A 14,809-nucleotide genomic window follows, 5' to 3' on the forward strand; every position below is an offset into this window, starting at 1 on the left:
AATATTGACCATGTGTTAGAAAATATGCAAAACAAAGTTTAAAGTTGTTGGACAATGGAAATGAAATTTGACTGTTTGAATTGATTAAGGAAAAATTTACACTACTTATTATATCTTCACAAAGTAAGAAAAATCAGGAATTCCACTTTTAATGAAAAAGACCTCATGTGCAGTTATGCATTTTTTTTTTGTAATAGAGGGTGCAAAATTAAAAAAAAGAGATATGGGTGAAAAATTAGCAAAGGCTAGATTAAATGCATATGGCAAACAACTCAAGACAGTGTAACTTTACTTTGAAGGTGTGCTTTGTCTTTAGGGATAAACGCATTGTTAGTATTTGAATTTCTACGGACAAAAAGTATTAACTAAATAGTTTTGCTTATTTATTTTTGCAGTTTAACATGGCAATACTGTCATGTCAAACATGACCCTAAAAGCTATAATTTTGAAACATCCAAAAGTAAAGCCTTAGAAAATCGCAGCTTACTAGTAGGGATAGACCTAAGATGGGTCCATAGAAAGGGAAAGGGGGAATGATTTTGCTATGACGACTATTATAAGGTATTTTGAGATTGTAATTAAATTGAAAAAAGATTGTTGTCTGTACAGTTATTGAAAATATCTTCAAAAAATTGAGAAAAATAATTCATAAGTCTACACTGATTTTACATATCCTACTTGAAATGACACTATGTAAAAATAATGACAACTTGGGAAGAGAAAATGGTAAGTGTATTTACCTTTAATTGTTCTTTCAAATTGGAGATCCTTGCCGGAATACCTGTTTTTTCTCTTTGCTTTTGTTTTTTTCAACTGGCGGAAAATCAACCTCGTTTCTTGTCTTTTTAATAGTTGTTATATTTTGTTTTTATCAAACACTCTGTATAGCCTGTGTTGTCTTTCAGAAAGCTTTTTGAACTGCTATTCATCGACCATCTGAACGGAATTGGTATGTTCCACCGTATCAGTTTGGTTTCCAACCGTGTCTTGATTGTACCCATGCTTTGTCCATTGTTGCGGACGCATTGATTGATGCTGATGCATCAGGAGAAAGTTTTGTGCTTGCAAGTCGCGATATCCGCAAAGCGTTTGATCTTCTCATTCCTGCCGCTATGTTACTCCATACAGCAAAACGTGGGGTGAGTCCTTCATATATCAGAACCCTTCGGCGCATGTATTGTCGTCTTAAAGTTCTCCTTTTGCTCCATTCATCATCTAAAGTGGATGGTCTTCCAATTTCTGGAGGGCTTCTAACCACACACCCTCTTGACATTTTTGTCGACGTCGAGAAAGGTGCCCGTGAAGGTAGCAATTCTTCCCCTAGGATCTTCAAAATTGGAGTTATCGATGCGCAGTCTGCTGCTCCCTCGTCTTTCATCCTCGCCCGTCTTAATTTGCCTCTCATCTGTTATCCCGACGATATATTGAACTTCCGTCACGCTATCCAGCGCATTAACAACGTTTTCACATCGCTATAATCTGAACATGCGAAACTCGGTCTGGAGTTCAGTGCTGAATATTCGCAAGTTTCATTCTTCAACTGGAAGCACGCAACATCAGCAGATATTCCTCTAGAGAACAGCAGGATCAAACCTGTTGATCACATTAATTACCCTTTACGTTTTTACCTAATTTACCCTTTACCTAATTACCATTAATTACGATCTCCCCATTGGTTTCCCAATGAAGCACACACGACAACTCCTTATAGCTCACATTGAATACCGAATAAGGCTATCGTATGCTTTTTTGTGACAAATGAGCTACGTCTCAACCGCCGACTTCTTTAGAAACTTTTTAACACAGTTGCTTTTACCACATTATTTATTCATAGCACCGTTTGGAAAATGTTCACTAAAACAGATAAGTCAGAACTATTGTTCAGTTTTCTTTTGCTTCACAAAATATCTTATACGTTTCCCTTCATAAACCTTATTGCCATCCAAAGCTCCGTTTACCTTGATCAAAAGCATAAAAAATCCCGGTTCTAAATCTTGTTAATGCAAGAACTGAACGTTACAGAAAGAGATTTGTGCCAGCGTTCGTTGGAATCATAAATAAATGAAAATTGCGATGCATCATGTTAACTTGTCATGTGTATTGTTAATGTGTTTGTTTGTTTCATTTTTATTTGACTGGCCAGTTGGATTCATCGCTGTATGTCTTTATAGTGTGCTTGTGTACTCATTTTTATTCACTTTATTAATTGTACTCATTTTCATTTTACAGGCCAGTTGGGTTCATCGCTGTATGTTTTTATATTGTACTTATGTTTTTACATATGTTGTACTTATGTACTTATGTTTTTTTTATATACCATGTAGGTTAGCTGACAGACAGCAACAAGTTCGGTAGTTTATGTTGTGAGAGTTTGCTTGTTAATAAAGTATCATTTATTCATTCATTCCTAAACTCGCAACTCTTATATTGTTACAAAAATTCAGCTTAGCTGACCTGGTTATATCTGTACAAAAAGCAAGTCTCTGTGCATGTATAATACGCGTCTTTCGAAGCTGAACCATCCTTGATCTTTGATACTATCAGAATAATTGATCGAAATATTTGATGTTTTTTTTTTTTTTTTTTTTTTTTTTTTTTTTTTTTTTTTTTTTTTTTTTTTTTTTTTGGTATGACGGGTTTTCAAATAAATAACAATAATAATAATAATAATAATAAAAAAGTTGTAGGAATAAAGCTTAATGTGAGCTTCTTAGATGGAAATAATTTTTGACCACACTATATGTCATAAATTGAGAATATTAGAGTTGTGGATTATTTCTGATAATAGGTCGGGGGGGGGGGAGGAATAACGGGGAACTATCCACACGAAGGAGCTTAACCAGAATTAGGCTTTCTGACATTCTCTTATACTGGATAGAAATGCACAAATGCTTTCAAGTATAAAATAGATGATCTCGTAACTTTTAATAGATTCCTGCTAAATTATAACCTTTATAAGGTTGATAATTAGTAAAAATATCAGTAAGTTTTAAAGCAGCTAATCTTTTTCTTCAAAAAGCGAAGCCACTGAATACTTTATTGCAAAAGTCTTCTGTGTCTATATGTTGATCTGCCTTCTTAATTATCAGTGGAAATGCAAGTTTCTGGAAAGGTCTACCACGATATAACAGAACTCTTATCTAAAAAAAAACAAAAACAAAAAATAACTCGAAATATTGTGAAGTCAAATAAAATAAAATATTAAGCCCAAAAGTGAAATTTAATAATAAAAGCTATGTTAAAATGCGTAGTAAAGTATAATCATAGCAACGGGTGTCGTCAGATGCAGATAAATGGACTAGTTTATGAAAACTTTTAGAAATAATTATTCGTTATTTGTATTCTTTTGGATAATTGTCGGAGTTTGTTTTTCTTAGCGTACCTTCAAATGTGAAATATTAATATATATAATTATTCATATAAATATGAAATATTTGACGTAGATAATTCGAAGACCACACTGCCTTTCCATGACGAAAGTAAAGCGGTTCAAAATAGGGATGAAAAAAAAATTTGTTTGTTTTTATTCATGTCTTTTGGTTTTACTGCTGATGATGAACACTGTATATGTGTTCGAAATATCCAGTTAAATTTTATATCTGTTCACTGTCAATAAAAAGGTTTCATCCCTATTTTGAACTGTTTTACTTTAATATGAAATATTAATATATAAGATTACTCTATAGGATAATAGGTTTTACAATTGTAAGTAACCAGTTGTCAAAATTCCTGCACCCAGGGAAAAGGAATAAAATTTTGTCATTATGTTGGAATTCATCCCCCCTCCCTCGGCATGAAAATTATGTAAAACAATTTAACTAGAATGTGCAAGAATCCGAGAATATAGGTATGTAATTTATGTTTGTCCTGTGTGATGTCCCTTTCTCTCATGTGAAAATCCTGAGCCATCACCCACCTCTTAAGGAATAGGGTGTCTGTGCATAGATAAGATGGTGTAGGCTACTTAGTATGTATTTTATTTAAGGTCAGCTTCTTCCTTCTGTTTTCAAACCCCAGGCCTGGGTAATTCTTCACACCCTGCTCGAAATGTTTAGCTACAGACTGCACCATGTACTACCGCAATACAGGGTACAACTTCTCTCACATTTGCATGGTCTTTCAGAAGTAGTCCAGTCGAACCAAACACAGCTTAATCTATGGTAAGATTTAATCTTTGTTGCTTTATGTTCATCGTTTAATATTGCATGTGAATACAACCAAATCTAATATCCTTGCCTTTAATTCATTCAAAATTTCCCTTCGTCTTTATTGTTGAATGCCGTCTGACAAGATTTTTATCGGTGTAAAAGTCATAATTCAAGTTTGATTTCAAATTTTTATTTTTTATATTCACAAATAAATAAATAAAAAACAGCAATTTTGGGTTGCGGAAAGACCTATGAGGGTTTGCTGTCAGGTGGTAGTGCACATAACTACTTAAACATTAAATCAAATAATTATTAATTCTATCGTAAAAACAAGTGAAAACAATTGAATTATTAAAAACAATAATAGATAAATGAAAATATAAAATAAAAAAATGTAATAACAAATCCAATATCCATCACTCATCAATATTTAAATCCTCATCCCTTACTCTGCCCTCCCAATCCTACTTAGGGATTAATAATTTAAATGAACTTGTATGGGACATTTATGTGTCTAATATTGTTAAGCAAGGTGGTGTTGCCTGGTTATTCCTAGTTAAACTCCCGTGTAAACTCAAGTGCCCTAGATTAGTAATAAGATAAAATTAACTCAGAAGTGCTCTATAAGGAATATTTATAATGAAATCAATATGACTTAATCGTTTATTTTCAGACTGAACACAATACTAACTCGAAAGATAAAAATAAAAATGTTATATTTTTTTTAAATAAATTGCGTTTTACAAATGAACTAAAAAGGGGAAAATTAATTTTTTGGTTTTAAAGAATACTTTCGATATATAATGAAAAGAGAAATCACCAATGCATACTTCAAAATTTTGGAATATATTGAATGATGTAAACTCCTCAAAATTGTAAAAATTTTCTAAAGGTTTAAACTTGGGGCGCGCTTTCAGTCAGCTACCTATTGCTATCTAACTATTTATCATACAAGCATAATTTTATGAATGCTGTGGATGACAAATTCACAGTTCTTTATTTAAGTAAAATGTGCACCACGTTTAAATTTTTAGATCATGGCTCTGGCTAGGCGAACTCGTGAAAAGTCTACCCCAACGCCACTAGACGCCGTGGAAATAGGGTTTATTTTCCGGGAATAGGGACAAGGGAAGGAGCTTATGCCAGAGTGGACACCTTAAAACATCTCGTAACACCAGAATAGCTGCAGTCTTTTCTACCCAGCCTATCATCATCACGGCACTTGTCAGGGCAAAAGATGTCTATGCTTAGAGAATACCTAAAAAGTGTTGAAACTGTGTATTTTTACTGTGTACCAATTGATTCATAGTTCAGTAAGCTTTTTTTGACAAAAAATCTTGTCAACTCATTTTATTTTACAGCATTGAAAACGCCGCCCTTCGATTAATAATGGGATTGGGAAGTGCTGAATTTCAACAACCCCATTTGACAAGACTTTTGAGTGACCCAAAGTCATTTGTTTGGAAAGAATCCGAAGAATTGAATAGAGCTTTTATTCTTACCCTGGCTCGTACCATCAACATCACAGGTGCGTTTATTATGTATGCCATTAATATATGTTATTTATGTTCAGTTTCGGTGAAATGTTTGATTTTTTTTTTAATTTAAAAAAAGGGAATAGTTGTGGGAAAAGTCAAAGTCATGGCCAATTGTAGAAAAAAGCCAAGACAGATTGTCCAATTAAGTGGGTAGCCCAGTCAAGGTTAATTTTACCCCTTTGATTGCCGTTGTTACTGTCTCCCAGTTATGCTACACCTCTCCGTGCATGTGTGTCCCTTCACAATGCCGAACTAGAGTCGTACCTGTTGGAGGTTCTCCCTGGGGAACACACGCAGGTTGACTTAATTGAAAATTTTCCTCTCATGCATGTCACTCCACAATGCTGAACTAGAGTCAACCCTCTCATACTAATTCACGGTGGGTTCAACCTTTTGGAGGTTCTACCTTGCCTTTTTGGCAATTATAATTGCCAAATTGACAATTGTCGATTATAACTGACGAAGGCAAATTGTTTATATATAGTCCAAATTGCCTATATTCTAGCCAAAATTTGCCTCTATATTGGAAGATATTGTCAATATATCCATACTTTAAGCGGCGGGCATAGGCCAGATGAGATGAAGGTCTGACTGTCTAGTATTTATTAGTTCATTTAAAGAATTTTCAAAACCTTGGTTCGTGGCTTGTTTAGAGCAATGGTCTAAACGAGCCACGGCATCAGGCATCCGTGCCTCTGAGCAATGAACATGGGCGTGAAAAAAAAGACTATATTGTTGGTATACGGTTAGCGATTGGTTACCGCTAGAGAAATAGGCTAAACATTCAACAGCTTTAAGCATCCGTGCCTTAAGCAGTGAACATGGGCCTGATGGAGTTTGACATGAAAAAAGGAAATATATTGTTGGTACATGCGTAGCGGAGGGTTACCGCTAGAGCAGCAACGCTCAAACTCTAGCCACGGCTTGAAGGCCTCCGTGCCTTTGAGCGATGAACATGGGCATGAAAAAGGAACTATATTGTTGGTCTTTTTTTTTTTTTTTTTTTGGTTGTTTAATTTTTGGCTGAGCCGTCCGAGCCTAGTGGCTAGAGCTCCAGAATTGAAAGCCTGAGATCAGGGGATCGAATAATGGTGTCGCTGGTTATTTGGTTTGGAGCAAGGACGATGGTATGACCCTGTAAGCTCAGCCAGAGTTGACCCAGCTCTAAATGGGTACCTGTAGAAATCTGGGGGGAAAACACGGGAAGCGTCGGATAATTTATCCCAACCACGCATTGCACTCCCGGCCGAAGGCATTGAATCAGGAGATCGGTACCTGCGTGACGCAGACCATTGGTCAAATTGAAATCAATTAAATCGAATTCTTTCATTTTAGTAATTCTTTAAACTGTACTGTGTTTGCAAACACTAATCAATACCTCTATTGCGAGTTTTCTCTGTAGTATTTCCCGTCCTTGTGATTACAAATTGTATCATAGGCAGCGCAATAGCGCTGCCTAAGTAAAGAGCGCACAATGTATTACTTTTTTTTTCTTTTAGACCAGGGCTCTTCGTATAAAAGGAGTTGTTGTAGAAATTTCGAAATAGGCTCATTTGATTGGAAATTGAAAGGGCCAGTGTGCTTTTAATGGTCGAAAGTGATTGGAGGGCAACCAGCCCCCTTCCCTCCCACGTCCATCATTTCCACAAACACATCCAATCAAAATTTTTAGATAGCCATTTTGTTCAACATAGGTGAAAGGTCCGGAAATTATGTCTCTCGATCTCCTGATTATCGAATCAGGAAATTATCGAATCGAATCAGGACCTGCGCGACGCAGACCATTGGTCGAACTGAAATCAATTAAATTGAATTCTTGTTTTTTAGTAATTCTTTAAATTGAATAGTATTTGCTAACACTAATCAAACCCTCTATTGCGAGTTTATTTTGTGCTATTTCCCGTTCTTGTGATTACGCATTGTATCATAGGCAGCGCTATATCATAGGGCACAATGTATTTTTTTTCTTTTAAACCAGGGCACTTCCTAAAGAAGGAGTTGTCAAAGAAACCTTGAGTGAGGCTCATTTGATTTGAAATTGAAAGAGCTTGTGTCGTTTTTAATAATCAAAAGTGATTGGAGGGCAACCAGTCCCCCCTCCTCCACGTTCATTACTTCCCCTAACACATCCAATCAAAATCCTGAGATAACCATTTTGTTCAACGTTGTTCAAAGGTCCGGAGACTTTATGTCTTGGAGGATGGCAGCGCCCCACAGCTCTCAGGGCAAGGGTTGTAAATAATGCCCTGGGATTAAATAAGATTTCTTTATAGAAAGGGTGGTCGTATAATCTTCAAAAGGGCTCATTGGGCTTGTAATCAGAAGTTCTACTACCCTTTTTAAGAGTCAAAGTGATCGGAGGGCAGCTACCTCCCCACATGTCGTATTTTCCCGAAATATATCTGATAGAAATTTTTAGATAGCCCTTTGTTCAAAAGACTGTCCAAAGATCAAAATGTAAAGTGATTCGGGAATAATGTATTATTCTCTTCTTTTTATTTAGGGAGGGGGGGGGCTAGACAAGGGTACTTAGTAAAGAAGGTGTTGTCGTAGAAACTTCGAAAGGGGCTCATTTGATTGGAAATTACAAGTTCTGTTGCTCTTTTTAATTGTCGAAAGTGACTGGAGGATAACCTGCCTCCCCACCCCGACGCCTGTCTTTTCCCCAAATACATCCAACCAAAATCTGGAGATTTTGTTCATTGTTCATTTTTGTTCATTGTTGTTGAAAGGTCTAGTAATTATGTCGTTGAAGATTGCACCCACTCCCCCCAGAGCTCTAAGGGCAAGGGTTGTAAGCTATGCCCCGGGGCCATACAAGTTTTCTTATGGAAAGGATGGTTGTATAAAATTTGGAGTTCTAAAAATTGGGAATTGAAAGTTCTAGTGCCCCTTTTAATAATCGAAAGTGATTGGAGGGCAACCACCCCCCCCCGCGCCTATGGTTGTCCCAAACATATCCAATTTGGAGATAGCCATTTTGTTAAACATATTTGAAGGGTCTAGTAATTATGTTCTTGGGGATGACATTATCCCCACGATCCTTGGGGCAAGGTCTATAATTTATACTAGTTGTCCATTGTTAAAATTTAAATTTTTTATGGAAAGGGTAGTCGTATAAACTACGGATGTGGCTCATTCAGTTAGATATCAGAAGTTCTAGCTTCCTCTTTAAGAGTCAATAAATTATAGGAGGGCAACACCCCATGTGCTCTTTTCCCCAAATGTATCCGATAGAAGTTTTGAGATATCCGTTTTGTTCAAAATAGTCTAAAGATCTTACGAAAAAGGCCTTTGGGGTTGAAACAGCCCCTCAGAACCTGTGGGCAAGGGTTGTCAAAATTTTGAAACGTTTATTTTCTTTAACATAGTTGAAAGAATCTTTAATTATGCCGTTAGGGGTATCAACCCCCTCGCAACCCCCATAACAAGGTCTATTCGTCAGGCAATTCATTCGCTGTCTGCATATAGTATATGATGTTGAGAAAAATATGCACGTTTGACTATTACTTTCCTAAAAGACAAAGGGCATTCTGGTGAGACTTTCAGAGAAGGTTAAGGGGAGTGTTAAACTAAATCAAAACACGTTATGTCTATACGGGCTGTCAAAAGGACGTAACTCAGGAATGACTGAGCATATTAATTTAGAACTTTCAGGAAATGATAAGGGAGAGGATCAATTGACCAAAGGTAATTTGTGTACGCTACTTTTAGTACCACTACAACTATCACCACTACTACTGCTTCCATTACTACTCCTACGGACAGCACTACATTTAAAATATTGTGGGGTATATTAAACAAAATCAGAAGACACTATGTGCATACAGATCGTCAAAAAAGCGTATCTCAAGAATGGATTTGAGTATTCAGTTGGAGCTTTCAAAAAATGCTGAAAGAGACTGCTGCTACTTCAACTACTACCTCTATTGCAATTTCTTCTCAGGCTAAGAGCATTAAGATTAAAATCACAAAAGAATATAAATATACAATTTATCGAAAGGATATATCAGCTCTGTCATAGCAACGGCTACTTGTATTAAGTTAAAACTTCCAGGACTTGATGAGAATGATGTTCCAATCATCGAAAGGCAATACGTATACTATTAACACTACCAACACAGTTAGTCTAACTAATGACGCAATGGGTATTAAGGTGAAACTTTTAGGAAGCGTTTAGGGGAGTTTCAATTAAATAAAAAGCCGATATGCATGCAGGCTTTGATCAGGTTATATTAGCAATATCATAGGCAGCGCTGCTTTATAATAGCTAGAAGTATTATAGAAACTTCTAAAGGAGCTAATTTGATTCAAGATTAAAAGTTTTAGTGACATTTTTAAGAGTAAAAAAGAGATTGGAGGACAAGCAGCCCTCCTGTCAAGCCCATTGTTTTTCCAAACACATCCAAGCAAAATTTTGAGACAGCCATTTTGTTCAGAATAGTAGAACAGTCCAGCAGTTATTTCTCTAGAGATATGGGGTATGTCAATCCACCACAGTTATGCAAATGACCCATTATGCTTTAAAACTAAATGTTACTTTAAAACTAAATCAAAAGGCACTGTGTGCATGGCTTCCAACAAGAAACCTCAGAAATGTATCAAGAACGACTGGGGGTATTAATTGGATACTTCCAGAGCTACTACTATAACTACTTCTGCTCTTACAATTTGAATAAATCAAAAGTGTGTAAGTATATCCAGGTTGTCAAAGAGTACGGATAGAATTTTTTGGGAATGATAGTAAGTTTTATTTTGCAGGTCAACTTGAGGAGGTATAAACTTTAATTAAACAATACTATTCACGTCAGGATAAAATATTATGTTTTTTATGAAAAAGACTATGTCAATAAAAACGATCAGTTATTAATTAAATTTTTCACAAAACAAGCTCTTAAAAAAAGTAAAGAGCTCCACTTAGCTGGAAATGAGCCGAAATAAAGTCAAATAACCTCCCAAAAATAAAACTACCACAGAGCACCACATCAATAAATAAATGAAACTCAGAACGAATAGAAATCACAATAAATAACCGAGTCAAACTCAAAACGAGCAAATTCTAACATAAGTAGGGCTGACAACCCCCATGCCTTCTCAAGATCAGAACATAATTTGCATTTAACTGAACACAAGATATATTTAAAATGTTTTCACTTTTTTTACTTAATAAATAAAAAATTGTTATAACTTTAAGAATAATGGTAATTGTGTATTATTCAGAGTACACTCAGTAAGTGAAGTTAGGTTCTTTTGTGAAACAAACTACGATGCAGGTACATTTTAATTAAATATTTTATATATAGAGGCGGTTGGTTAGGTTAAGTTAGGTATTTGATATAATGCACCCCCACCCCTAATGTACAAATATGTAGCCCAAACGTTTGATAAAGATAATGAAATAAAAAAAATATGATGAAAATATAATACTTTATTAGGAAAATTGCAAAATTACAACTTAGAATTATATACCCAGAGCGCAGAAATGTCGTTAAGAATCGTGTTAAAAAGAGGTCTTCCTTCTGCCTTTACTGCCGCCCGCCACATGTACTCTACTAAGCATGATTGCCTCTTTTTTCAGTCGTTGGCAAATCCCAAATCTTCATTTCAAAATCCATCTTCAGACACTATCTTCTATCACTATGCGTTGCAAACTAAATTGAGTTCTGTGTTTGTGGCTATGAAACCGGATTTTCGCATCGTAGTTTGTTTCACGAAAGAACCTAACTTCACTTTTTGAGTGTGTTCTGAATGATACACAAGTACCGAAATAAATATCACCATATGTATATTAAACTGACAATCCACGATCAATTGTTTTTTTCCAGTTATCTATTGTAATTTCTGTTCGTTTTGATTTTCATTTATTTATTTATGATGCTTTGTGGTAGTTTTACGCTTGGGTGTTTATTTGACTTTTTCTAGCTCATTTTTGGCTTAGTGGAGCTCTTTTCTTTTTTTTGAAAGACTTGTTTTGTTGAAAAAGTTTTTAAATCAAATTCATAAAGGGATACGTAATCGAAAATACAGCAAGTCATGAACTCTACAAACAAACGCTTGTTAGTGAAATCCGTGGCCACAATAAAACAAACCTTGTAAGTAGTGCCAAATTCGTGAATTTAATGGTACAAATTTCAACAATAATAGGCTCACAGTTCAATATTAATAATGATGATGACAAAATTAGAAAATAGAAAAAAGAACAAAGAAACAAAGAAAAGGAGATGAAATAAAATAACGAAGTAAAAACAGTTAATGAAACAAAAACAAAATAAAATGCATCTTCGTTGTTTAACTCCCAAGATACATACAAACACAATGACATAAATAACGTGTAATGAATTAAAAATCAACATGTATTCAAATAAATAGTAATTGAAAAAAAGTACTACTACTACTAGTTACAACTCTCTGCAACAGCAAACCGTTCGAGGCCAACACAGCCACGCACAATGCTCCTCCATCCCAATCTATTCAAAACTTCCCTCTTTACACTCTTCCAAGGAGCTGCAATTTCCCTTAGATCTTTCCTTACGACATCGTCCCACCCCATTCGGGGACGACCGGCTTTTCGTTTGGCTCCAAGTCGTTGGGCGACAAGAACAATCTTTGGAAATCTGCCGAATCTTGGCAATCTGTCTTTGGCAAATCTTAAGCATCAAATCCCCGAGAAACGAGGCTAAGCTAAGGATAGTATTAAATAAAAAGAACAAGTTTTTTTAACTGAAAGTAAGGAGCGACATTAAAACTTAAAACGACCAGAAATTACTTCGTATCTGAAAGAGGCTGCTTCCTCATCAACGCCTCGCTCTTTACGCTAAAGTTTGACTCTTTCTCTCAATTCTTCTTTTTAAAACAGTAAAAAACTTTAGCATAAAGAGCGGGGCGTTGATGAGGAAGCAGCCTCTTTCATATACGAAGTAATTTCTGGTCGTTTTAAGTTTTAATGTCGCTCCTTACTTTCAGTTAAAAAAACTTGTTTTTTTTATTTAATTTCTGGACGTTTTTGAATCAAAGCATGTTTTGATTTTGGCTCTCCGCAGAGGAATAATTAAAACAAAATTTGCATTTTTTTTTTTTTGCTAAATGGCTTTCTCATAATTTTGATCGAATGATTTTGAGAAAAAAAGAGTGGGGGAGGAAGCCTTGTTGCCCTCCGGTTTTTTGGTTAATTAAAAAGGCAACTAGAATTTTTGATTTTTTACGAATATTTTTATTAGTAAAAGATTTACGTAACTTATAAATTAGCTTAAGTAAAGAACTTTTGTATTCTCATATTTTTATTACATATATGAGGGGGTTCCCCCTTGTCAGATCCTCGCTCTACATTAAAGCTTAAATTTTGTCCCAATTCATTAAGAATGACCCCAGAATCACAAAAGCTGCAGAATAAATAGTTGAAATTACTAAAAATACTTTAGCGTAAAGAGGGAGGTATTAAGAGGAGGTGAGCCCCTCAAATGGGTAATAATTTCTGTTTGTTTTAAGTTTTAATGCTGCTCCTTACTTCCAGCTGAAAGAACTTTTTCATATTTATTTTTTCATTTTTTTTTAAATAATGCTAGTAAATCCTGCGCTCCCTTCATGGAGATTTTCTTCCGCCATGACAAACTATCGATGGAAAGTTCCCCCAGCATATCCCCCTCTTCTCAACCCCTCCCCCAACCAGAAAAATCCTCCTGAAAACGCCTGTACACTTCCCAATAACCATTACTATATGTAAGCACTGGTCAAAGTTTGTAACTTGTTGCCCCTCCCGGGGGGACTGTGGGGGAGTAAGTCGTCCCCAAAGACATAGTTATAAGGTTTTTCGACTACGCTGAATAAAAATGGCTATCTCAGAATTTTGATCCGTTGACTTTGGTAAAATAATTAGCGTGGGAGGGGGCCTAGGTGCCCTCCAATTTTTTTGGTCACTTAAAAAGGGCACTAGAACTTTTCATTTCCGTTAAAATGAGCCCTCTTGCAACATTCTAGGACAACTGGGTCGATACGATCACCCCTGGGAAAAAGAAAAAAAAAAACAAAAAAACAAATAAACACGCATCCGTGATCTGCCTTCTGGCAAAAAATACAAAATTCCACATTTTTGTAGATAGGAGCTTGAAACTTCTACAGTAGGGTTCTCTGATACGGTGAATCTGATGGTGTGATTTTCGTAAAGATTCTATGACTTCTAGGGGGCGTTTCCCCCTATTTTCTAAAATAACGCAAATTTTCTCAGGCTCGTAACATTTGATGGGTAAGACTAAACTTGATGAAACTTATATATTTAAAATCAGCATTAAAATGCGATTCTTTTGATGTATGTATTGGCATCAAAATTCTATTTTTAGAGTTTTGGTTACTATTGAGCCGAGTCGCTCCTTACTACAGTTCGTTACCACGAACTGTTTGAAAGATAAATACGCTACACGTGTTCTTATATGGAGTCGTGCTAAGTGTCATTTTTAGATTTATAGATATACAGATATACAGAGAGATAATAATGATAATAACAATAATGGAAATTGCAATAATAATAACGAAACTTTTCCTCCTGGGCCATTTTTGGTGCATAGGGGATCCATAGACGTTTCTTGGGATTTAATTTAACCGACAGACTCTCTTCCCTGCGCGCTCTTTGGCAGCTAGAATCGAACCGAGGAACTCCTATGGCCAAACAGAGATTAATCCACGGTGTTACCAAAAACTCAGAAACCTAGAAAATATGTTTAAAAGAAAAGCCTTAATGTAGAAAAAATTGAATTAAAAAAAAAATGTAAAGGAAAACAACACCTAAGCAAATAGTATGCAACCCTGTGGAACTCACGAGGCTTTCAATGTGATAGTATTACAACTGTCGATAAAATTGACTGTTCAAATTTAATGTTTAAGCAAATTGACTGCTAATTAATTTAACCTATTGATTTAACGGACTTATGTGTTAGTTGACTAATTAGCTAAAATAGCTTAATCAACTAACTCAATTAACTTAATTTACTTAATTAAATTTAATTCTTTGGTCAAATATTTAATAAGATAAGATAAGATTTATTCATCACGAAACACACATACAATATTACATTTTACTATTTCCCCAAAGGCTCTTTGGCCTGTAAAAAAGGGGAAAATGAACGAGCCACT

At 35.4% G+C, this 14,809-nt stretch overlaps 1 protein-coding gene across 1 annotated transcript in view; it reads left to right on the forward strand.

The window, feature by feature from the left end:
* LOC136036693 (mediator of RNA polymerase II transcription subunit 23-like) overlaps positions 1 to 14,809 on the forward strand; it is a 120,880-nt gene that overhangs the window by 51,485 nt on the left and 54,586 nt on the right. Inside the window, exons 12-13 of the mRNA XM_065719007.1 lie at positions 3,986 to 4,160; positions 5,510 to 5,676. Coding sequence (XP_065575079.1) covers positions 3,986 to 4,160; positions 5,510 to 5,676 — 342 coding nt within the window. The remainder of the gene's footprint in view (positions 1 to 3,985; positions 4,161 to 5,509; positions 5,677 to 14,809) is intronic.

The sequence above is a fragment of the Artemia franciscana genome, chromosome 15 (genome assembly GCF_032884065.1).
Source record: "Artemia franciscana chromosome 15, ASM3288406v1, whole genome shotgun sequence".
NCBI classification, from domain to species: Eukaryota; Metazoa; Arthropoda; class Branchiopoda; order Anostraca; family Artemiidae; genus Artemia; species Artemia franciscana.